Genomic DNA, 25,343 nt, shown 5'->3' on the forward strand with positions numbered 1-25,343 from the left:
AATGGATAAAACTAATTATCCGTAGAATAACGAATACATTCACCTTGCGGGAAGAGTTACAGTTGAGATGATAATCGTCAGTTGATAATTTCGTTATGTAGTATCTTCAGAGTCGACGTCTTTGGTACCAAGGTTTTGCGTTGTCATTCACGAATCCTTTTAGAATGAAAGGGATTTAAATTCCTTCTAATTCATGGAGATTTCCTGTAACTAGTGGGTAATTTTCAATGAAGAGAAATATGAATGCAGGAGGAGGTTAGCATACTATTTTAGTGAAAGTAGTGAGCCTTGCCCCAAAACAGTCTAGGTAGTTTCGAGCTTTCAATTCCATCCTCCTAAGTCCCTTTCCCACAAACGAAATATGTAGATAAACAAGGGAATTGCCGTTTTTAATTCTCTCCGAGACAGGCAGTATTTACACATGGCCGTTTTGGATCAATCGTAAAGCTAAAATAGAGCCTTATAATACGAGCAGTTTCCAAAAGGGCCTTTCTACGATTATTTAACTATACCCAAGCGTTTTAATAATAGAACCTGACTTAATGCATTTACTTCATTAAGAAGGGTGCATTGAAATCGCTTTGAAGCTTTAAATTAGGCGAAACCTCGAAACAGTATTCTTGCGGACAAGAGGGCCCTAGAAATAAAGTTCAACTAAGATCTATCTTGAACGCAGAAATAAATTTTCATAAATTTTCCTCGCTTGGTGTGAAACATCAAGAGATTGTACAACAAATTATTACTATATGCCATTCTTATACCATAACTTTATCACCACGCTACAACAGTCTCTCAAAATGATGTCAAGTTTCAATCATGAAAAATCTATTGATATATTACTGCATCGGTTTTTCGTATTTGTTTAACGTGATAACTATAGTCCGTTGATAATTCCTTTCTGTGGCGCGGAAAAAAAATGAAAAAAATCACAAGAGCACGGACTACAAAACTCGTATTATGGGATGTCTTTCCCACGTCAGGATTTTTTTTCAATCTTAAACGCCAAGTGTGTTATGATGTGCGTCATTCCGTAAAGTATGATATTGAGTTCAAATGACTGCCAGCCTAAGGTTTAAATAAGCAAATTCTAGTTCGCTTCCTGCAGTCACCTGTGTTCCATGGCACGATAAGAATGTCATCTTATTTTCGGTTTGTAGTTTGCTTTCTCTCGGCGGCTTAAGGGAAGAACTCGATACGCTGTGAATTCTTCTCGGGATTTCATCCGGGTAATCTCCTCCATCTCCATCGCTGCCGACGTTTCGATGAAATCCTTTTCCATCGTCATCAGGGCCGATGATGTCAGTCTGAAGGTGCCGGTTTATATATCCTCGGTGGTCATGTTGGGTCCCTTCTGATTGGCGGAGGCCGAGCACGTTTTCCCGCCTTTTTCAGGATTGGGTCCCATGTCCTGCATAGGTCATGTTGGGTCCCTTCTGATTGGCGGAGGCCGAACACGTTTTCCCGCCATTTTCAGGATCGGGTTCCATGTCCTGCTTAGGCTGAAACCCTCGTCTCTGTTAAAGTTATTCTTAGAGAGTCGTATTTCAATTGCCTCCTTGGTGAGGCGGTCCCAGTAGCCTTTGGAATGGTGGAGCATTTTGGTTTCTTCCCAGCGTATCGCGTGGTCGCAATCAATGGCATGCTCCGCAACCGCCGATTTTGATGGTTGGTAGAGTCGGAGATGACGCTTATGTTCTTTAATTCGGGTCTCAATCGTTCTTCCCGTCTCACCGATGTATTCTTCGCCACACTCGCATGGTATGCTGTAGACACCAGGCAATTTCAGTCCGGCGGGGTCTTTGGCGCGAACTAAGACTTGTCTTAGTTTTTTGGGTGGTAGGTGCACTGTCCGTATGTTATGATTGCGCAAAATGCGCGAAATCTTGCCAGATACCGTAGAGATGTACGGCAGGAATGCGTTGGCCAACGGTTTCCGCTCTTCTTCACGTCTCTCCCTTTTTTCTCCGAAGGCCCTTTTCAGGGCCATGGAGATTTCTCGCGGACTGAAACCATTTTCCCGGAATGTCTTCTTCAGATGTCCGAGTTCTGCAGGAAGGCTCTGCTGGTCGGAAATGACTTTGGCTCTATGCAGCAAGGATGAAAGAACCGCCGACCGTTGTGCTGGATGGTGGTGACTTTTCGCGTTCAGGTATAAGTCGGTATGAGTCGGCTTCCTGTATACCTTATGGCTCAGACTCCCGTCTTCTTTCCTTTGGATGAGTATGTCGAGGAATGGCAATTTTCCTTCTTCCTCCGATTCCATAGTGAATTGGATGCTTGGGTGTCGGCTGTTCATGTGGTCCAAGAACGGCTTCAGGGTGTCAACTCCATGTGGCCAGATAACAAAAGTATCATCCACGTACCGATAAAAATGTTTTGGCCGGTAGGGGGCTGATTGGAGCGCATGTTCCTCAAATTCTTCCATGAAGAAATTGGCAATGGCCGGTGACAGTGGGGACCCCATGGCCACTCCGTCCTTCTGCTCATAGTAGCTGTTGTCAAAGGTGAAGTAAGTCGACGTAAGGGCGTGGTGAAAAAGCTTCACTGTGTCGGCGTCGAACTTCTTCTCTAGGAGAGAAAGAGTTTCCTGGAGTGGCACTCTGGTGAATAATGACACTACGTCCAGGCTGATCATGATGTCCGATGGATTTAGGTGGATTCCCCGAAGAGTGTTGATGAAGTCCGCGGAGTTTTTCACATGATGGCTACAGTTCCCGACGTGCGGCGCTAAAACGCCTGTTAGATATTTGGCGAGATTATATGTTGGTGAGCCGATGGCGCTGACGATCGGTCGTAGCGGGATTCCAGTTTTATGGATCTTTGGTAGACCATACATTCGTGGTGGAGCTGGTGCCTGTGGCCGCAGGTTCCGTGAGATCTCCGTAGGGATATTGGATTTTTTGATGAGTTCAACAGTCCGCTTCGTAATGGATTCCGTGGGGTCCCGGGACAGCTTCCGGTATGCCGCATCGTCTAGAAGGTCTAAAATCTTCCGCCGATAGTCTTCTGTTTTCAAAATTACGGTGGCGTTTCCCTTGTCTGCCGGCAGGATGGTGATGTCTTTGTTCCTTGATAGTCTCCGGAGGGCAGAGAGTTCACTTTGCTTAAGATTAGCCTTCGGTGGTTTGGCCCTCTTGAGGAACGTGGAGACTTCGGCCCTTACTTCCTCTGCCACGTCCTGAGACACGTTCCTCACCGCTTGTTCTATCGATACGCTGTCTCTTTTAATACTTTTCATTTCGCCGGAAAGAAAAGTTTCCCTTGGATCGATTTTGCTTTCCCTTTAAATTAAGTAAGGGGGAAAATAAGGCATATCACACGACACGCCGCAACTGTCATATTCCACTATTTCTGGCATGATTTCTAGCTAATCAATGAGGCATAAACGGATAGGTAAAACCTTTTCACATAAAGATGCATAGATTTCTTTAGTAGTTGAAAAATTATAAAATCATATCCAAATGCTAACCTGATTAAAGCTCCTACTTCTTGACTTCAGATCATCGTCCTGAGAAATAAATAACGCAAGATGAGCAAGCCTAGATCCTCAAGCGATGACTAAGGCAGATTAATTCGAAAAGTCTCTCGGAATCACCTTTCACCAAGCGGATGTTTCGTTCATGAGAGGGTGGTTTATGCGCAGTAAATATTTCTCCAAAGAGAGGATGAATATTTTTTGGTCGGAAATATTACTTTTAAGCGAACAAAATGTCTCAAAATTTAAAGTTGGAAAAATAAACATTTTGGTAACTATTCGCAACGACCATTCAGCAACAAAATTCCTGTTTCAGCTTTTAATCGTGTGATGCTTTTATGCTGAAAAAAGTGCAAACAGCCAAATTTAATCTTAATTGTTTTCCTCGCATCTTATTGACGAGTTAATGCTTTATTCCTCCCTAAGAGAAGACGCGCTTAAATCAGGGCCAACGTTTACTAGTATTAGGCTTGAGAACGGTGCTGTCGACTGTGACCGCAATTCGTCCCTAAAAAAAAGCTTTTATTGGAAAGAATAGAGACACGCGGAGGTTACGGATAACCTTGATTTTTTTCATTATTTGACTTTGGCAATTTTGCGTGAAAAGAGAAATTTTCGAAGTCACTACGAGAATCCATTGTGAAGGAAGAAGACTCGGAGTCACGCCATTTGGAGCAAAGAGGATAAGTGTGTCGAAGGAAAAGTGCCAGTTAAATTGCTTTGTTTCTGTTTCTCCCAGAGCGCGGCAGTTTGAATTGCCGTTGTAAGACTATGCGACGTTCTTGCGCACAGAATTTAAACGCTTTTACTGGAACCAAATTTCGCTTAAAAATATGGCATTACTTCAGGTAATTTTCGTAAGGTGTTTAATGTTCGCTACGAAGGTAAAAAGGCCAAATTTTAAATCCTCCACGGCAATCTCTGACGCTCTGTATGCATAACTAGCAGCCTTTCCCAGAAGCTCATCATCCCACACCATTTAACGTCGAAAATGTAAAACATTTACATTTTATATATTAAATTTTATATTTATTATTTACATTTATTTATTATAATTTATAGAAAAACTCGAGTAAGAATCTAAGAATATTCCTAACAATCTGTATCCATTGACACACAAACGACTAAGGGCCATATCACACTTTTCATCCGAGTGCCGTTTTGGGAGGTGAGGGCAGAGCTCACCCAGTACTAAGCCCAACTACGTGCAAATTCAAACATGAGGGTATGGGGACCAGTTCCTTTCCTTGTGCCCCCTATGGTTTCCCAGGAGTGTCTGATTTCTGAAAAATCATTCAACTTCAGTGAAGCTGAGGGTGCCCAGGAATTGAACCCGGGTCTAAAGGGTCAGATTCTATCTGGAAATTTCTTAAGAGAGTAGAAATGGGAATGGAAGCACCCATCTGCATCTGCATAAAAGTATGATTTCTATCACTCAGTAGCTAATTATGTCCATGGACCTAGAAGGGTGCTATAAAAATTATTATTATCCAGTAGTAAGGAAGGGACCCACAATCAAAATCATTGAATTTCAAAAATAATTTGGCCAAAATATTTTTGAGCATGAAAATAATAAATGAAATGCAAAAGGAAGTAAATGATAAAATACAGCAATGGTATGAAAAAAGCCTTTCAATGAAATTACAAAATATAATTCTTTCACTTTTCATGCATAAGAATTTAATTTTCCCATTTATTGCTGTGCAGTTACAGCATCAAGAGTTTTCATGCAAAAACATACCTAAGAAATCATTAGGTTACATCCTATATTGCTGAAACTATTTTAATAACATGTAATTCAGACTAAAAAGTATTGTTTGATCACGGTTTTATAATTTTCTTACAGTTTATATAGCTTTATGCATTTTTATTTTTCTGTCTAGATTTCAAGTGAGAATTGTGTTGGGCAGTCAAAACTATCACCCATCTCTGCACATCTGTGGAATTGTGAAATTTTGTGAGCGATATGAAGACCGCTTTTCTAAAAAAGTTTCCTTTTTCAGCTCCTTGAGATTTGTATGCCCATCTTAAAGTCCGAAAACACCTACCTTCCTCGTTCTTGCTTGCGTAAAATTCTTTCTTCTATTAAAAGCCATTAATGCTCTTCTATGTCCCAATATTTCTTCATTCACTTCCACTTTCTCTCCTCTCAATTGTCTTTGCATACTAAGCCTGTTTAAAATAAAACTTATAAATTTGCAAATTTCTCCCAATCACATTTTTTTCAAATTTTCATATCTCAAAACCTTTTTATTTGATGTAATTTATCGTCATCCTCTTTCCTTAAATACTAAATACCTAAAAGATTTAATACAATTGAATTATCCATAATATGGCCTCAATTCACTCTCATAAAAAACTCTGTATTCAGTCTTTCATCAGATCATATCTCAAAAACCCTCAATCTGCATTCATCCTCATTCCTGAAACACCCAATACCAACCAAAAACAATGCAATACTCTATGACATAGTCTTCACCTCCTCTTATTTGCACTTCTATTCACAGTCCCAATGAGCTCTTACATTTCTTTTGTCTGTATGTGCTTCACTGTTGAATGAATCTTATCTAAACTCTTATCCCATATTCTTCCATCATACGTCAATACTCTAAATGTTATTTTTTGAATTATTTTCTGAATACTATTTATGAATTCTAAACCTCTTTTTATCATTGAAACTATGCCCCCTAGAGCAAAGTTAGGCCAATGGAATGAGTCATCAGGGCATACATATCCTAATGGGTAGGCAATTTGAATTGCATTTTACTTTATGACATAAGACTATGGATGATTATTACAATCGCTACACTCTCCCTTATTTTACGTTACACTAAACGGGCACTCTGTCAATTGAGTCACCTCCCAAGAATGATAGCAGTTTGCATTTAACCGAAAATTATGCTCAACAAGAGTGAAGGGAGTGATTTGGGTACCCACAACATCATGGAAGGCATGACCAAATGAAGTTAATATGTACAACATGGGCTGAATTTCTAATTTGGAGGGAAATTAAAAAATTCAGTCAATGAAGAAGTATGATTTCCTATTGTGGTCAGCAGGTCCAGTGAGATGAACAAATAGTAGGTATGACTGTTAGTTACTAATTCCCTTCAAAATAATCGGAGTTGGCAATACTTAGTAGTACTGAGGAAAACGTTTAAATTGGAGATGACTGTGGTCTGGGAGCTGATTAACACTATCAATGTCATGGCTGGCATTGGAACATAATACCTTTGTTGAGCCTTTCTGTATCATTTATTGATTTTTCCATTCCAATAGGCTTTAACAAAGAGCATATGTATTCAAAAAATTTTAAAACCTCTAAATAAAATGAAAATCATTGTTTCAAGAATAACTATATCCACAGTAAACAACCCAAAGGCCGGTTTGGTCGGTGATGGTAGAGTTCATCCAATACTAAGCCCAATAGCATGTGACATTCACATGTTAGGGCAGGAGGGCCAGATCCTTTCCCTGTGCTAGCTCTGGTTTCCTAGGAAGATCTGGTACCCAAAAAATCACACAGCTTGGGTGGAACTGAGGGTGTTTTGAGAGAATGCCTGGGAATCGAACCCAGGCCCTCTGATCAGTAAGTCTAACCCCTGGACAACTGCAGCTCTATTTCAAGAATATGGAATGGAAAAGCACTTGAAAATTGATATATCCTAAAATTTCTAGTGTACTCATGTTAAACACTTGAAAATGAGTTAACGTATGATCTGAACTTTTTCCTGAACCTTATAAGTTATAGACAAGAGATTTGAGAAATACTTAGTATTCCTTGGTCTTCTGAAATAGTAATTTGAGAACTGCTCTGACTCTTCCTCAATAGGGGCACCAACTCTTTCCAAACCAAAAAATTATAAAGAGATGGGTTGAAATGATGGTAAATAATGTCATTCCAGTAATGAGTACACTAATAGAAAGAAATAAAAAATACCATCCTGATACTGTTTTACACTTAAGGTACTTTGAGAAGGCATTATACAGAAGTGAGGGAACAGGGAGGGAAGAACAGTAAATACAAAAAGTACAAGGAAATGGTAAATTACAAGTCAATGACAGATGAGATTATTAGATAGATGTTAGGCACAAGAAAGTACAAAGAGTAGAAAAATAAACCTAGTTGTGTAACTAATATGACAAAAGAAACATTGTAGAAAAGAAAGAGTGACAATATGAGAAGTCTTCAAAGGACTGAAACGAATGAAGTAGTTGATTTGCTCACTGGTGACTTAATAGGTAAACTGGTGCACTTTATGAAGGAAAGTGAAATCGCTGCCAGGCAGTAAGAAAGGAAAATCTGTGTAAACAACCAAATACATGTAAGTCACGAAAATTATTCATTGAACTAGAAAAGATTTTAGGTAGATGAAAAGAATAAATAGGGGAACTTATATGGTAAAGAGATAAGTCCAGCAAGCTTGCTCATAAAAAGGTAATATGACATAGTTGACATATGTAGTTGAGGATAGCTTAGGTCCAGGCATACTTGATTGCAAGATATGGAAATTCATTACGGGAATTCACCAATGAGGCCATTGGGGTATAGATATCATTTCCGTGGAACTACATAAGGGTTTAGAAAAACTTGGAAGGAACATTTTTTATAGTTAAATTCATTGTACTTACTAGGTAGGAATTTGGCCAGAAGATTTCTTCAGAACAGTGTTAGTTTCAACCGCAGAAGGATGGAAAAGGTGAAATGGTCAGAAAAGAAAATAAACAATGAATTGGTAGGGGAGAAATGGGGATTGCTGGAAATAAATTCCAAGGAGGCAGGAAAAATAAATGCAGAGCATTTTGATTGGCAATTAGTTGTTGAGACAATGATGGATGGGAGAATGTTGAGCAAGCAAGGAAGGGAAACAGGATGAACATGAGTAAAAAGTAGAAACAGGATAGACATGTTGGACAGAAAGATGGGAGGAAGAAAGTATAAAGAATTAAAGATGGGTTAATTTAAGTATTGGATTTCAGGGTGTGTTTTGTTAGGGGAGGAAAGAAATGCATCTTTTCTCGCCGCCTTTAGTGGCAGTAGGGTAACACAAGTGTTAAAACAATTAGTAGTGAAATAAGGGTTAGCGTGAAAAAATAGTTTACTTATTCAGTGGGTTATATTCTATAATAAGTGGTCATATAGGAGACATTTCTACCTCACCTGGACCTATTATTTCTGCCAAAGGATGAGCCATTTGCAATTTAAAAATATTTTGTGTCCACACATTTAAAACTATTCAATGCATCAGCTACATCATCACCTAATAGGTAGACTCTCAAGAATTAAGATCTTACACATCATACCTCATGGTATTTCAGTAGATAGTTCTTGGGTACACTCCAGAGGATCCTGGCTCAAATCTATGGCGATGCCATCAGTCAGTCCAATTTACAATCCAAGTGACAAAATTTTATGAATTCCAGGACTTTTGATACAAACTGCAAGAACTCATTTCAAACTCCATGAATGCACTTCAAGTCAATTTTTACCCTTAAATGGTTTTGGATTGATTACTGTCAAAATGACATTGATTGTCTATCACTGCCTCTTTCTGAAGGAGATGAAAATGAAATTAAGAAAGAGCCAGATATCTTCCAAGGAATATGGAATACAAGAAAATGAGTAACTATATATTATTCAGCTGGCATTTTATATTATCTAACAAGCAATAATTCTTGATATTGCTGAGTCAACAGAAATTTTAAAATGTGGTTTCTCATTTTCTACAGAATAAAAAAAAAAGAAAATATACTTTTTCTGAGGTTGGTAGAAAAAGTACAGTATCATTAGAAAATGGTATTCTTTCAGTGAATAAATTCATACAAGAAGACAAATTAATAATACTAGGAGTCCAAGACTTGAATGATAATTTCTAACAAACATTATCCTCCTATGTTTTCTTACTTTTATACTTTCTGTAACTTTCACCTGCCGTGGCTCATAATAGTCTGATTAATTTTTAAAGCTTTAGGTCATTTGAAACAATTACAATTTGCGACTTCTAAGGGTAAGTCTAACAATACAATGCATATTTGTTGGCTGGACTTCAATGGCCAATGAAAATAAATGGGGAAGAAGAGGGGTGAGATGATGGATAGGAGAGGATTAAACAGGAAAATGGTAACTCACAGGGTTCGAATGCTTGGTGAAGAATCCATGATGATTGGAGCCTGCAGAACCAGCTGGATGTCAGTGGCACTTTCACTGAGTTCAAAGAGCATGAGATAATGGGTGGTCAGGGTGTGGTTGTGGTATGGTAAAAGTAAAGGTAAGGGGAAGAAAGGTATTTAAGAAAGAATAAAAGGAAGGGAAAGAAGAGAAAAAAAGGGAGATGCCATTCTATTTCAATAGCAAGGCCATATCCATTGGACAAAGAAAGATTACGGAATAACTGCACAACAGATTGCGATTCTGTGAAGGTGGTAATGGGAGAGAGACATCTGCAAAATATATGTAGTGGTAGGACTCTAAACTTAATGTTCAGTGGTGCTGCATTTTTCTAGTCTATTGTACTTGATATGTGCTAAATGTTCTTCAAATCTGATGAGGAGTTGACATTTGTTCTGTCAAGATTGGGTTTCTTCCAACGGAGAGGAGCATTTTATTTGCTATATTCGAGATTTCGGAAGAGTGGGGGTACCACCTATGACAAGGGAAATCAAATATTTTAATTTATTTGTACGAGAAAGAAATTGATATGTGTCACACCGTGAGGAAAGGTATAGGTAAAAAGATGGATAAATACTGAGTTTAATATATTTTTGTCGGAAATTGTAGAAAGAGGGGTAGAGGCCTTGATCAGTCTTTGAATTTATATTTTCTTTAGATTCAGTGTAGTAAATATCATTCAAAGTTTAAATGGGTGCATGAAGCATCAAAATAATTACACTTAGGAGGATAAATAAACAATTATCCCCACAAGGAAATATTCATTCCATGAATTAAGAAATATGAGAAACTGTTGCCAGTAAAACATTCTATAATAGTAGTACTTGTCTCTACCATGTACACACAATTACATAGCTAAAAGCATAAATAAACTCCAAATTCTTAAGTGTTCAAATAAACTCATGGCCATAGCTTACTCAAAATATGGTGGCCAAAACTTCAGACATAGTCAGGAAAAACTCTGCTGAGATGCAATTCTTCCCATTCTTACGTGATCAGTTTAAATTTCATGCACCAAAATTGGCAAATTAGCAAAGAAACAATAGGAAAATCAAGCTAGCCCAATTACTAAGACTAGAAAAATTCAGACTTAAATTAGGATGGAAAAATTCCACGGTTGCAATTAGCCTACACTTAACACGGACCCATTCATTCTCTAGACTAATAGAAATTTCTTGAAGGCCATGTTGTACTGTAGAACCCATGATTGGATGTCGCTTCACCTAACTCTATTTTGAAAGAAACAAGCACACAATTATGAAACAGGATTTTACTACTCTTCACCATATACATTCATTTATAATTCTGGAATCTCAATTTTGTCTAATGATGATTCATTAAATTCAGATAGTAAATATACAAAATATTTTTCTGTACATGGAGAAATGGACTGCAACCAATGCAATCCTGATATATTTACAGAGGTATTTTGAATAAGTGGCTTTCGACTTTTAAGTATGATCACAGGCATAACTGAGCTGCAAACATTGATTGATTTTTGAAATGTGATAAATGGAAATCACAACAATTTCTGCAGCTCAAAAACATTTTGAACATGGGAGTTCATTATATCTATTACATCATGAAATGCATGCCAACTTCTTTTTATACACTTGGATTTTTAGAGTATATCCATTAGAATACAAAGAGAAACAATGTATATACACCATCTGTATTCATCAAACATTCACACGAATACAGCACTTCAAATTTTACTTTAACATCTTAAAAAATGGCCATCACACATTATTGCCGCTTTCTCCATGTTACCATCATTATTATAATAATAAATGCATGCCATACTGGCCCAGTTTGAAAGTTTAGTAGAAGACATTTGTGCTTCATCCAGAAATATATTTCCATCATAAAAAAAATCACATGGTAGAATGAAGAGTAGAGGGAGGAAAATTTTTATAAAATGCTGACATATTAGTAAGAATTTACATGGTTTTCATCAGATATCAGGATAATTCAATTGAAATTTCAGTTTGAATTTAAGATAACTTTGAGGCTGCTCAAATACGAAATCCACAAATAGTTACCTGCATTAAAAATCATGTTTTTTGTGATGAACTGCTTCCACCAATGGCATTTTCATTTTGAAAAATACACACATAATTTCTAGGTGACAGAATATTGCACGAAGACCAAACTTCATTCAAATGTACACTTTTGCAAATGGATTCTCACCTGGAATTTGCATACTAAAATCTCTTGTCCTAAGAAGTACTGAATTAGCTGATATTGCTTCAACCACAGGTACAAATAGTTGGAATCAATTAATTTATCAGGGGAAGCCCCTACAGAAAGCATGCACTCCATAGGAGGCAATTCGTAAAAATGACAGCAAATGCTCACCACTAAAAAAAAACAAGACACACAAACACACTAAGGCAAACATCTTCTGGTATGGTAAAATAAAATAGTTGAAGGGAACTCGAAATGGCACCAAACTGTTTTAAGTCCTTGTTGTGCTTCCTATTTTCTTATCATTACCCTCCATTAGGATCCATTGCTAATGGAGGGCCTCGTTAGCTATGCAGTACTGAGTAATTCACTGAAAAAAAAAGTTTAGATCATTATCACACAAAAATCATTTAAGAAACTAAACACCACAACACTTCTTCCTCACTGAAGCTGTTTAAATATTTATGACTACACCATACATCTAAAACCAACAAAAGTTAGTTTTTTCCCATTTTATAGGATCCAGACACACATTCTGAGTGCATCTTGTTACCATATTCAAGCATGACTAAAACCCGATAGCTATAAACAGCATACATTTACAGAGATATGGCCTTTTATTTATTCAATGACTTTATTAAGGCGAGGTTGAGACTTTACAGTACCTTCTTTCACCTAACCCCTTCACATAACATTGAAGAAACAAACACTCAAGCCCTCGGTGGAGGAAAACCCAGAGGTGGGAATTGAACCCATGACCTCTGGGTTGGCAGCCGAGGACATTACCCAACCACCCACTAAAGCCAGCACGGTAACATTCTCAGCGGCTAACCTAGAGGTCATGGGTCTTTTAAGTAGATAAATTCCCAGAGTTTAGTAATACATGGGTTGCTCAACATGTCCTTACAAAAAAATAGAAAACAAATTATTTTGGTAGATTTTTTCACTTTTACAAAATGATCTCCTTTAATCTTTATACTTTTCCCAGCAATTCTATGGCTTTTTAAGGGCAATTTTCTGACTTCATAAAAGTAGGATTTTGGGAGGTCCTCAGAATAGCCATCTGTGTGTTGCCAATGACTTTGTTTGACTAGAATTGTTCTCTACGGAGTTATTTTTTCAAGTTTGGAAATAAAAATGTCACTGGAGGCCAAATCTGGGAAATATGGTGATTATTGTAATAATTTGAACTTTACCTCCATAATTTTTGCCATCAAAACTGTGCAAGTGTGCACTTGTGCATTGTCTTGATGGAAGAAAATTTTATTCTTTGCCAAACGAGGACTTTTTTTCTTGATTCCTTTGCTCAATCAGTGCAATTATGATGTATAACACTCTCCATTCATTATTTGTTCTTTTTACAAGTAATCAATGCAGATGATTCCATGCGCATCACAAAAAACCGTGGCCATCGCCTTGTTGGCTGATTTCCCTATCTTTGCCTTCTTCAGAGAAAGATCATCTTAAGAAACCCACTGTTTAGACTGCTCCATTGTCTCTTGAGCATAGTAGTGTGTCCATGTATTGTCCACAGTAATGTATTGACACAAAACCTCATCAGCACTGTTATGAAAAAGCACCAAACCAGCCCCTGAATGGACATGATCACATTTTTCCTCCACTAAGAGCAATGTGGCACCTATCCTGCCAAGATTTTTTTCATACCCAATTTTTCATGCAAAATTGAGAACACACTACATTGTCATTTTCCTGTGATCTTAACTATTTTGCAAACTTTGATTTGTCAATCACTCGTAACTATACTGTGGATTCTGCCTATAATTTCAGAAAAAGTTACTTCCACTGGACGTCCCAAAAAATGTTTATTATTTGTGGACATACAGTCACGTTTATACTTATTTATCTAATTGTAAACAGTTGCATAACACAGGAGCATATGTGCCGGTAACTTCATCAAACTCGGTTTCGATCTAAGCTAAGCCTTTTAAATAGAATTGTTTAATCACCACAAAAAACTTATTTGTCTCCATTTTTCTAAATAAAAAAGTATTGTACAATCAACTATGAAAATTAAACCACAAGATGGATATAACTTAAACTATGACAGCAGTTGGGTGATAAATGAAGCTTACTAAAAGCAAACTTCTTCAAATGCTGTGAGCATCATCTCTTGGATTTTCTCAGGAGTTATAGAACAAACCACATTATATGAGGGATAGAAATTTAAACTGCTTACAGAAGCATTGGCCACTGGAAATTGAAAATCTTTTGAAAGAAACATATAATGTTGTTAAAAAGTGAACCTGGCCAATGAGCTGAGCACAATTAACTTATTCCATCTGAAAACCAATAAATTATATTTCCAACTGAAATGATTTGCCTCATAAAGGCAATCAGCCGAAATTTGCAGTAAGCTTTAATTCTCAATAAATTTGAAATTCATAAACATATTTTTCTGATCCACTCTATAAACCTATTTCACAAAATATACTGCTTTACCACAAAGTTATCCCACACAAAAAATGAAAAATTCAGTGAGATACCGAGTACCATGCAATGCCAGCAGTTGGAGATACTGGATACTGGCTGCTCTCATTAACATTCCTTCCAATGCATTACTTAGTGCAAATCTGTATGTTTGCTGCACTTGGAATTCTCTACAATGAATTGTCCAAACAACATACAAGCCTATTCACCTAGGTAATCCAAAGATATTTCAGGCAAGATGCAGTTCTTGATGTAAACAAACAATGCATTAACAAGAGAATATATACGAGGGTCATCCGGAAAGTAGTACCCGTTCGTGCCGCATGAAGTGCTGACGACGCGAGTAGCCGCTGGACGAGGTCAGATAGCTTCAGTGGCTTGTCTGCCTTCTCTGAGCCAAGTTGCGTGACGCTAGCATTGCCTGTGTTGTTTCTGTGATTGTTTACAATGTTTAAAAAAATTGAGAACGCCGCCAGTTGTGAAGTGAGGGCAGTGATTAAATTCCTCAATGCAAGAAACGTTCGCCCATGTGATATTCATCGCCAATTAAAGGAGGTGTATGGAGACAATGTAATGGACGAGTCGTCTGTTCGGCGGTGGTGTCGCAACTTCAACATGGGGAGGGGGAACACACACGACGATGAGCGTTCGGGGAGACCATCTGTCATTACAGACCAACTGGTGAGCTCAGTTGACGAATTCGTGAGGAACGATCGGCGCGTCACAATTGATGACATCTGTGAGCATTTTCCCAATGTTTCTCGAACAATTGTTCATGAAATTGTTAAACACCATCTGCATTATGCAAAAATTTGTGCAAGATGGGTCCCTCGCGTATCTCAATGAGCTGGCGGCGAAGGACTATGCAGCAGGAATACAGAAACTTGTCACACGTTATGACAAATGCCTTAATTTGCTTGGAGATTATGTTGAGAAGTAGTTTAAAGTATCCTCTTTCAAATAAAATTTTTTATGTTTGTTAATATTTACTTTTGTGTCTTTATTTCACGAACGGGTACTACTTTCCGGATGACCCTCGTATGTTCTTAAGAAGTGTGGACTTCCTTCTAGCATTTAAAATTATAACTTAATAACTCTGTAGATAAGGAAGCTGAAGCAAACTTACTGATGACACTAATGTTGAGAACAAAACTTAATTTATCAAACGTGAAAATTTAGCCATTTCAGGCAAAAATTTATGGAATATTCATGGTGACAGACATGATACTTTTCCACAAAAAATACATCTTAAGTTACTTCTTTGAGAAATGGAAAGTTAAAAATGAATGCAGGAGAGTATATTACTAATTATATACTCTCCTGTCTCATAAGATATCTGAATATAAAAATTTGTTCTGTATTCTTCAGGCCAATTGGCAGAATGAGTAACAAGGCATTTCAAATACACTCCACTTACCCATTAAACTCACGACCAATCAATCCTGTCCTTGATCGACTTCTATTCAACTGAGCCCTCCTTTCAGCTGAAAAGAAGTACAGAAAAATCATCAGGCAAAATCAAAACAGAATAAGCGGTTAATATAGTTAATTAACTAGGGACATAAAATATAATGAAAACATTTCTATTCCTTGTCAGGACAAAATATATATTATTACATTATATATTGTTCAAATTACAGGGGTCGACCAGAAAGAAATACTTTTTTGTACTCTAAGGAATGCTCGTGGAATAAACTGCCACTCAACATCAAATGCCTTCAGTTGTTTTTCTGCTCAGTGTGTGTGAAATTTTGTAATGCTGCCATTGTTTCCATTGTTTCTGTGAGGGTTTATCAATGACAAATGAAACAGTTTCTGGCATCACTTGGTGGAAATTCTTCACATTGAAATTAAATTTAAAATACTTCGCCTTTCCACATAAACCTGGTTTATGTGGAAAGGCAAAGTATTTTAAATTTAATTTCAGTTTATCAATGCTTAAGAACATTAAAAAGGCCACCACTTGTGAAGTTAGGGCTGAGATCAGATTTCTTAATGCAAGAAATGCACGACCATGTGATATTCACCGTCAATTATAGGAGGTTCATAAGGTAATGTCATTGAGGAGTCATCTGTTTGGCAGAGGTGCTGAAACTTCAACTTGGGGATGGAGAATATCCATGATGATGAATGTTCAGTTGTCTGTTCTCCTAAATGACAATGCCAGGCCTCATGCAGATAGGAAAATACAGCAACTAATCCAACAATTTAAATCTGAAATTTTCAACCATTCCCCTTACAGCCTGGGACTTGGCTCCTTCAGATCTTCATCTTTTTACAAAACTAAAGAACTTCTTGGCAGGAACAAAATTTCAAAGTGATTACAAACCGAAAGAACGGGTGACTATTTTTCTCAATGTACTAACAGTAGAGGAAGATGAAATTGGAATAGAAAAACTCATCAGAGGTTTTGATACATGTATTAATTTAAATGGTGACTATGTAGAGAAGTAGTTCAAGGTTTTTAGGAAACATAGAAAACATTTTTTTCTAGAAATATGTATTAGTTATTTTTTAATTCCAAAATGGATACTACTTTCTGGTCAACCCTCGTACTATATCTTTAAGGTTGGTTGATTTTGAAATTTCAGAACAGACCATGTCAAGACATTAACCTTTTAAAAATACAACCAAGAAAGCAAGAACACATAGGAACCGTTACAACTATGAAAAGACACCAGCAAGGTTTCTCTTTCTTTAGCAAAAATGTTAAAAGTAAATTTTTCCAATGAATTTAAAATTGATTTATATTAATTTGCAGGCCCATTATTTAACAATTTTTTTATTTAAGCAGTAGGACTGAGTTGCATTTCCATATTTATATTGATTTTAAGTTTCTATTAATGCCAGGGAAATTTAATCAATTTCAGGGTTAAAGGATACCTTATCACTTGACCCTGCATTTCAACAGTTGGTTTGTAAACTAGAGAGAGAGCCTTACCACCAGCAACACGTGGCGGCCTTTTCCTCTTCTGGTCTCGGGTGAAAGCAGAGCCTGTCTGCAGAGCTTCCAAAAGGGAGTCCATCACACCCTCTTGTGTGTCTGCAGCATCCATGTCCACAAGAGCACGCTTCCGAGCTGCACGCTCCTGTCTTTCCACCTCGGCTTTTTCCCGTGCCTCCCTCGCCCTACGAACCTTCTCTTCTGCCTCCCTCAACTTTATGACATCCTTCTGTGCTTGCTGCAGAAGAAAATAATCAAGACACTCCATGAAAAACTACCTAGTACCCTGAAAACCTCATTTGTTGACCACTCAAGAGAGTTCTCAAATACAAAAGCACATTACATGAAACTTTTTTCCTTTTTCCCTCAGGAATTTATGCAAAAAACTTTTACCGTTAGCCGATTGGTGCATTTTTTGAAAGGCACATTGAAATAAAGAGATTTAGCCTATCTATGCACTTTTTTTCTACTCCCCCCACCAGTGGCTCAAGAAAATGAAAACGTAGGATATTAAATACCCTTATGACACTTTACATGACTGAAATGATCACGTTAATTGGGGCACGAAAGCCACCAATAAACCTGAATGTAATGTAGCATTAGTATCACCACAAATGTACCACTGTCTCACCTATTGAAAAGGTTTTTGTGTAAAAGGGACCTTAAATCATTTAACACCTATATAATTTGTTCAGCAATGAGGGTGCACTTCACTCAATCACTAGCAAAATATTGTGTCCACACCAAGATTTGCAAACACAAAAAACCAAAGGGTACACATCAGATATGGAGGCTTTTAAACTGGATCTTAACGACTAGATATTTTTACTGATTTTGAAATTGTGTTCCATCCCACTCCAGCCTTATTTATATAACAAGCATTTTAGATGTGTTTCATTCGGTTATCCACATTAGATCTTTTGGAATAAGTTATTTTGATTTATTTTTATGTACATTATGCCTAATTTGATACTATTTTCAATAAAAACATACTAAAAAATTCTCTCAGCAAAATTCACGAAATATTAAATCATCTAAAACAAAACTTTAATTTAAAAATAAGAAAACTACAGGAATCAAAACACCAATTAAAACTATCATACTTACAGCAAAATTGTCTTTAAAAATCTTGATATCTCCAAAAAATTCTTCTAAAGTATATTTCTGTTTATCAAATGAGAAATACTCTGATAGGTCAGTGTATAAAGATTCCAGCTTACGGAACATACTCTGAAGTATGTCATACTGCTCTCTTGCAGCATTACAGAAATCCTAAGTTTCATTAAGGAAGCAATACATTCATCTGGAGGTTTTCTATCTCTCTAACTCAAATCATAATCTAATGCAGTAAAAACAGTCTATTTCAACCAGCATTAATTTAAATTATATGAAATGCTTAAAAAGATTAGCCTATAGCTTAAGTACACAAGTAAATGTATGTACATCAAAAAGGATACACCCATGACTTGGGCAAAGAGGTCATCCTCGCACTGTGGCACCTTTGAGTTGGCCAGGTCAGTCTCTAAGTTGCGAATTGATGAATCCATTAGCCTCAATGCTTTTTGAAGTGAATCTGTAGATACGCGTGCCGCACGGTTCACATGATCCAGTTCTTCTCCAAAATTCATGAGCTCTGGGAATTTCTTTTCTATTGTTTCTACTAGGAAGTGCAACAGTGTCATCTTATTTTCCACATCCTTCGTGCTAGTTAGCTAAAAGAAAAATTGTTAGGAACTCAGTATAATTAGGAAACATTATCAAGAAAAATATAAACAATCACAAATTACCACATTCCCCAGCCCATAAGACACACTTTTTTTACTCCAAAGATGTGCTCTAAAACTGGCCTGTATCTTAGAGGCCAACAGTATTATTATGATTATTAAAAATCCACATGTGCTGATAGATGACAGTGTCAGGTGACACACAAGTCCCAAATAATGACAAAGGTAAAATCAGTTATTAAACAAAAGTACACTTTAAGGGAACTTCAAAACACAAATCTCTTTCACAAAGCAAGAAAATCCCCATCTCATTAACATCAATCAATCAGCAAGAAAAAAAAAAGATAAATTAAAAAAAAATTAAGCTGTTACATATAATTTTACACCACACATCAATCAAATCATTACATATATTCCTTACATCTTTTCTTAAAAGTATGCACTCTGTTAGAAAGGGGCTCGAATAGTTTTGCAGGTAAGGTGTTCCAATCAACAATTGTTTTATTTAGAAAAGAAAATGTTTTTTTATTCGTTCTTTGTGCCAGGCATTTTACCTTAAATTTGTGGTCATTTCTCCCTATAAAATTTGGGTTCCACGCCTCTTTCATAAGATCTGCCCAAGCTTTCTCCCCCTTCAGAATGCGGAACATTCCACAAAGTCTGCTTACTTTCCTTCTAGTTTTTTTTAGCATGTCAGACACACCCTCCATCCTCCTATGCTTCCTGAGTACATATCAGGCAGCCTTTCTTTGTACCTTTTCTAGTTTTTTGATATCGGGGTGTCACCTCATCTTAGAAGTTGCGAGTCAATTTGCTGGGAAAAGTACTTACTATTAAGTATTTTTACCCTCATCAGGCATCAAAATTGGTGTTTTTATTACAAATGTTGATAATGACAGTGTTTTGAGCCAGCAATTATCAATAGAGACTTAATATTTCCTTGTAAATTTAACATTAAGCAATGGAGCTTTAATATTTCCTGGACAGTACTCCCTATAAAATTTCCCATATCAATCGTAAAACCATACAATGTAGCACGTTTAGCTTCATCTCACTTGTGGAGCTGCTGCGAAACTTATTCATAGTGACCTAATGGGGATGTTACCCCTCTGCTCAAACATTGTATCTTTCATGGTGAACTCGGATTCTACAGGTACTCAAACATAAGTCATAAGATATTGTCATTCAACACATGATATATTTCTTTCTATTTGGTGAGCATATCTGCTTTTTCTCACAAACTGCTGCATAAAAACTTACAATTAGATTAATCTCATGGGATCTAAAGCAAGAAGATTGTCATACAACTTTGTATTTATACAACTATACAAGGCATATTCATAAAGTAAGGGCTGTTTGCTTATATTTAAATATTTGTGCTCGAGAACACAGTGTTACTCCAGCAGCACCATCTACTGATTCATTGAGAAGCTATAGCAGCATTTGTTTTGTTTCAGAAGTCGTTTGCTTGTCCGTGAATGCAAACAACAATGTCCGCGACAATCGTTGATCCTGCCAGCTGTGAAGTGCATTTTGTCTTACAATTCTTGTATGCAAAAGGATTGTCGGCTGCTGGAATTCATTGGGAGTTATGCCTAGTTTATGGTACAGTTATGAGTGAAGGAAAGGTTAGCCAATGGTGCTGTGATTTTAAAAATGAACAAACAAATGTCCATGATGAAGAGCGAAGTGGCAGGCCCAGTATTATGATCGATGAAATTGTTTTGCAAGTGGAACAAAAACTGTGATGTGATCGTTGATTATCGATTAATGGTCTGGCTGAACAACTTCCTCAACTTGGATGCACTACTGTCTACAATATTGTCACGAAAAACCTCGAATACCACAAATTGTGTGCAAGGTGGGTACCAAAAATGCTCACCGACCACCACAAAGAGCAAAGAATGTCCAGTGGACAAGAGTTTTTGGGCCGTTACCAACAAGATGGAGATGACTTGTTTTCTCGCATTGTTACCGGGGACGAGACGTGGATATCCTACATCAATCCAGATAAAAACAGCAATCGATACAGTGGCAACACTCATATTCACCAAAACCAAAAAAGATTGAAGCAAACTCCGTACACAAGTCAAAAATCGATGGCTACCGTTTTTTGGGACAACACTCAACAAACTGAGACGTGCGATCCAAAACAAACAACACAGGATAATGTCATCTGGCATAATTCTCCTCCACGATAACATGCAGTCTCACACTGCAGCCAAAACCAATAAGAAAATTCAAGATTTTTGTTGGGAACTCTTTGATCACCCAGTCCTGGCCTTGCACCTAGCGACTACTTCCTCTTCTTGCACTTGAAACATTGGCTCGGTGGACAAACCGAAGAAAAACTCAAGAACATTGTTGTCAATTGGTTCAACAATCAGGCGGCGAGCTTCTATGCAGAGGGGTTAAAGAAGCTGGTGCAGCAGGATGAAAAATGCTTAGAAGTGAATGGCGATTATGTAGAGAAGTTAAGTAGGTTTGTAGCTAACTATAAGTGCCAATGAAATGTGTTTCATATGAGTATATTTTTTCCTGTGACCAAACAGCCCTAACTTTATGAACATACCTCGTACTTCAGAACATGGAAATAGGGCAGATGAAAGGCATTTTGGTTCATCAACTACGAAGATGATATCAGAATGGATTGATTTACTGAATGCGGATAGGAGTAAAAAATGTTACGTTCATGTACTCTTAATGGCCAAAGCTTGAAGAACATCTGAGGAACTGCATGATAAATCATAGGAAGAATGGGATAACTGTTTCAACAAAAATGATTTTAATTTAAGCAAGATAATTAGCAATGGGTATGTCTATTGCTGGTTTTAATGGGACAACCCATGAGGTGAGAAATGAATAAATGAATTTTGACCTCCAAAATGACACCCCAAGAATATCAAAGATTTTTAAGTAGAAATACAGCACATGTGTATTATGGCTACAAAAGAGAAAATATAACAAAATGAAAAGGTAGGGGTAGGCTATCCTTATTTGACAATGCATGCTTTGTCAGACAACCTGCCATTCACTGCAGATGATGTTTAGCATATTCAGGTAACAAGCTGCTGATGATGTCGACTGTGCTATATCAAGGTAGTCAGTCAGCTTTGTAAAGAATGATGCACTAGCAGTTTATGAATTAAATATAAACTTTCAGGAGGTGCAATCAAGACTGCGACAATGAAAAATGTAGGCTTTTTAATGACTTCACGATGATATCCGGACATGCATTGCAAAACACAAAACGTTTATGTCAGTGTTCTGCACTTTTCCTCACATTTGTAACATTTGGTTGGTTACACATTGTACAATTGAGTAATAAATGGCAACAAAAGTTTTTAGTCACATTAAAAAGAAATTAAACAAAAAAGTATGGAACATTTATTTTATAAAAAAAAGCATAATACTCACTTTGGGAAGGAAACTAATCTCAAAACCAAATGCCTGAGCATTTCTTGAACCAGTGTTCATGTAATTTCCAACTAATAATATTAATTCCAATATCTTGGCAAACTTTTTACTTTGTTTTATTTCTTCACATGCAGCAGTTCCAGCAACTATATCCTTTAAAAAAAATCAACAAAATATCAATCAAAAGATGAAAAACAGCTTTAAGTACAAAATAACTATTTGTTGAAAAATGAGAGTGGTAAAATGAATGTAGGGCAATAAAACAAGTAATAGATAGCCTTTGCACCCACAGAAAACTCTTGGTCAAAGAGCAGCTAAAACATTCGGAATATGAACAGGATGCATCCCATATGATAAAAAAATTAACAGAGTTACATAAAAAGTTAGAATTATAATTACTACGCTATTGGAAAAACAAAACAAACTGTATTAGGCAGAAAAGGACAAGATCTAAAGAGAGAATATGGCTATTTTAAGTAAAGTGAAAGGAAATTACAGGAAGGCAATACACTACACAGTGGAATAAAAGTATAATAGAAAAGACAAAAAGAAACACCAACATGATGATCTTAGAATGGCAAAATTATTAAACAAAAAAGTATGGAATATGTATTTTCCCTCCAGTGTCACACATGGAGTAGAAGAAAGTAAAACTATTGGATTTAAATTGGAAGCAGCTGAAATGGAATTCTAATTAAGAAGCTGTCAACTTACCAGAGTGGATTTTTAGGGCAAAGAATGAAGGAAGGAGAAGGTAAATGGAAGTAAAAATGAAAAAAAGTGTTTGGTCAGGAAAACTGATGAGGTATCAAAATTTATGAAGGATGGAAGAATGGCTCCCACTGAGAATATGGAGTTGGCAACCAAAAGAGAGATGACCAAGGAAATAATGGAACAATGCCATCCTCCAGACCATGAAAAGGAAATGACAGGTGGAAAAAAATGTGGTGAGACCACAAGAAATGGAAATCAGGATATACGAAACAGCTGTAAGAACTGTATGAAACTTGCTAATAATATATATTAAAGTGCATTGACCAGGCACGATTAAAATGTGAACGATTCCTTACAGGTTTGATATCTTGAACCATTTCCACATAGTGCTGCTTGAAGCTCATTGACTTAAGCCTTGGAAGTAGCCTCTTGACCTCGGAAATCTGCAAAGATAAAAAGATTACCTTAATAATAACATAAATGTAAAATTATAATGTGGAAAGGTTCACTTAAAAAAAAAACTAAAGCTTGGAGTGTGAAAGAGGTAATATATTTATCTTTTCTTGAAACTACTTCATTTCTACTTCTAATTTTAAAATATTAATATAAAAATTATTGCCCTGAAGTGTAGTGTAAGTAATACAGCATTAGATGAAAATTTACATTGTGTGGACAATCCTCATCAGCATAATCATCCAACGATTCACACAAAATTGAGATAATTTCCCAATAATTTTCAATGAAATAATTCCTAGAATGAAGGTTAGGCAGAGTTGGGAAAAGTTACATACTGTAACAGCAAATTGTTCAGCCTCGGTCAACTCATCATAGCGATCTTTGTATTCCTCTAGTTTCTTCAGTTGATCTGGTGGTGGCAAGTATGCTATCAACTGATCTAATATACTGCCTGACAGTAATGTATCATCACAACGGAGAACACATCGGCGCACATTTTCGTAGCTCATATGCTTCAACGATCCACCAATAAGAATTGATAGGTTCTGTGCTGCCTTTCCATCAAGTACCTGGAAAAATGTTCTCCTTTAAATACAATTTCCAATGGAGTGTTGAAGATAAACTTGAAGAATTTTTAAGAAGCATTAGAAGGCTTGAAACCAATCACATATGCCTGCACATTACAATTTGTTATTTGCCTTACCTTCAAATCCTTGACCTTTTTGCCAGAACTAGTAGACGATGATGAGTCACCTGATTTGGCATCTGTATTGTCTACCAATTTGGTGGGCTTTGATGAAAAACGTTCTGATAAACCAGACAACAAATCATTTGATGCCAACTTTTCTTCCTGAACTTTGACCCAGAATGATTTTTCTGACATTTTTTGGGGTATAATCTGAAATTTAACAAAAAATAAAAGAGATAAAGAGCATTTACATAAAATTTTCACGATATTTTAGACCAAATGTTTTTCAATAACCAATTCGAATACTATGGATTATTAGGTAATCTACCGGTTAAGGTAGGTTTTGGATGGACACAACTACAAAATAAATATAATGTTTCTCCTAACAAAACACAACCCAACATCCTCCTCTTCAAGTCCCTCCTCATCCACATACTTCCTTCCTCCCTTTGTTCTGTCCAACATCCCTAGCAACAAGCTCTAATCTATGTGTATCATCCTGCTTCAATGAGCATGTTTCAATGCCGTACATAACCATGCTCCACATCAAAATTTGAATAAGTCTTTTCTTGTGAAAGCCTCTTTGCCTAATGCAATTCTTCTATTATATCCCTACTACTTTGACCATTTCGGTTCCAAACACTACCAAGATTTATAAATTGTTCCACCTGCTCTAGTTTTTACCCTCCTATTTTAATGTTCAGATTAGCCTTTCTCTTTCTAGAAAACCGTATAACATTTGTTTTATTTATATTGCTTTTCATCGCATATCTACGGCTACAACAGGCCCCTCTTCATCTCTGTATACTTCCTCCCTTCATCCCATCCAACATCCCAATCTTATTCCTGCCCTTTCCTTGTTTACCTAAAATTCACGCCTCTATCATAATCTTCAACATCCGACTGCCGATCAATACGCCCTTCTTCCATTTTTTCTGCCTCCTTATGATTTCTCCTCACAATCCCCTCTCCTCCTACACCATACCTAGCACTTCATTCGTTTTCCTTTCTGAGCACTTCACCTTTTCCATCCTTCTCCAAACCTCAATTTCAAAATCCTCCAATCTATGTCCATCATCCTACTTCAATGACCATGTTTCCACACCGTACATAACAACGCT

At 36.8% G+C, this 25,343-nt stretch overlaps 2 protein-coding genes across 2 annotated transcripts in view; both read right to left on the reverse strand.

Moving 5' to 3' along the window:
* Positions 1-874: 874 nt before the first annotated feature.
* On the reverse strand, positions 875-3,238 carry LOC139688104 (uncharacterized). The gene is made up of 2 exons (XM_071585531.1): positions 1,553-3,238; positions 875-898 (listed from the first exon to the last, which is right to left on the reverse strand). The coding sequence occupies exons 1-2, from the start codon at positions 3,236-3,238 to the stop codon at positions 875-877; spliced, it is 1,710 nt and encodes a 569-aa protein (XP_071441632.1).
* Positions 3,239-10,763: 7,525 nt separating this feature from the next.
* Positions 10,764-25,343, reverse strand: part of dia (diaphanous related formin 1) — a 120,186-nt gene continuing 105,606 nt past the window's right edge. The window contains exons 12-20 of the mRNA XM_071584724.1: positions 24,238-24,432; positions 23,870-24,103; positions 23,435-23,521; positions 22,365-22,517; positions 18,681-18,935; positions 18,331-18,495; positions 17,221-17,461; positions 15,697-15,763; positions 10,764-12,201 (exon numbers count right to left, since the gene is read on the reverse strand). Coding sequence (XP_071440825.1) covers positions 12,180-12,201; positions 15,697-15,763; positions 17,221-17,461; positions 18,331-18,495; positions 18,681-18,935; positions 22,365-22,517; positions 23,435-23,521; positions 23,870-24,103; positions 24,238-24,432 — 1,419 coding nt within the window. The 3' untranslated portion in view covers positions 10,764-12,179. The remainder of the gene's footprint in view (positions 12,202-15,696; positions 15,764-17,220; positions 17,462-18,330; positions 18,496-18,680; positions 18,936-22,364; positions 22,518-23,434; positions 23,522-23,869; positions 24,104-24,237; positions 24,433-25,343) is intronic.

This window comes from Hetaerina americana, unplaced genomic scaffold (genome assembly GCF_022747635.1).
Source record: "Hetaerina americana unplaced genomic scaffold, ioHetAmer1.1.p SCAF_2, whole genome shotgun sequence".
Taxonomy (NCBI): Eukaryota; Metazoa; Arthropoda; class Insecta; order Odonata; family Calopterygidae; genus Hetaerina; species Hetaerina americana.

Bases quoted from the DNA above. Each gene is read 5' to 3' on its own strand.
- LOC139688104 (XM_071585531.1), bottom strand. From the start codon at position 3,238: ATGAAAAGTATTAAAAGAGACAGCGTATCGATAGAACAAGCGGTGAGG. The intron at 899-1,552 runs GCAATTGAAATA...TCCGCGCCACAG, and splicing joins GGGACCGCCTCACCAAGGAG to AAAGGAATTATCAACGGACT.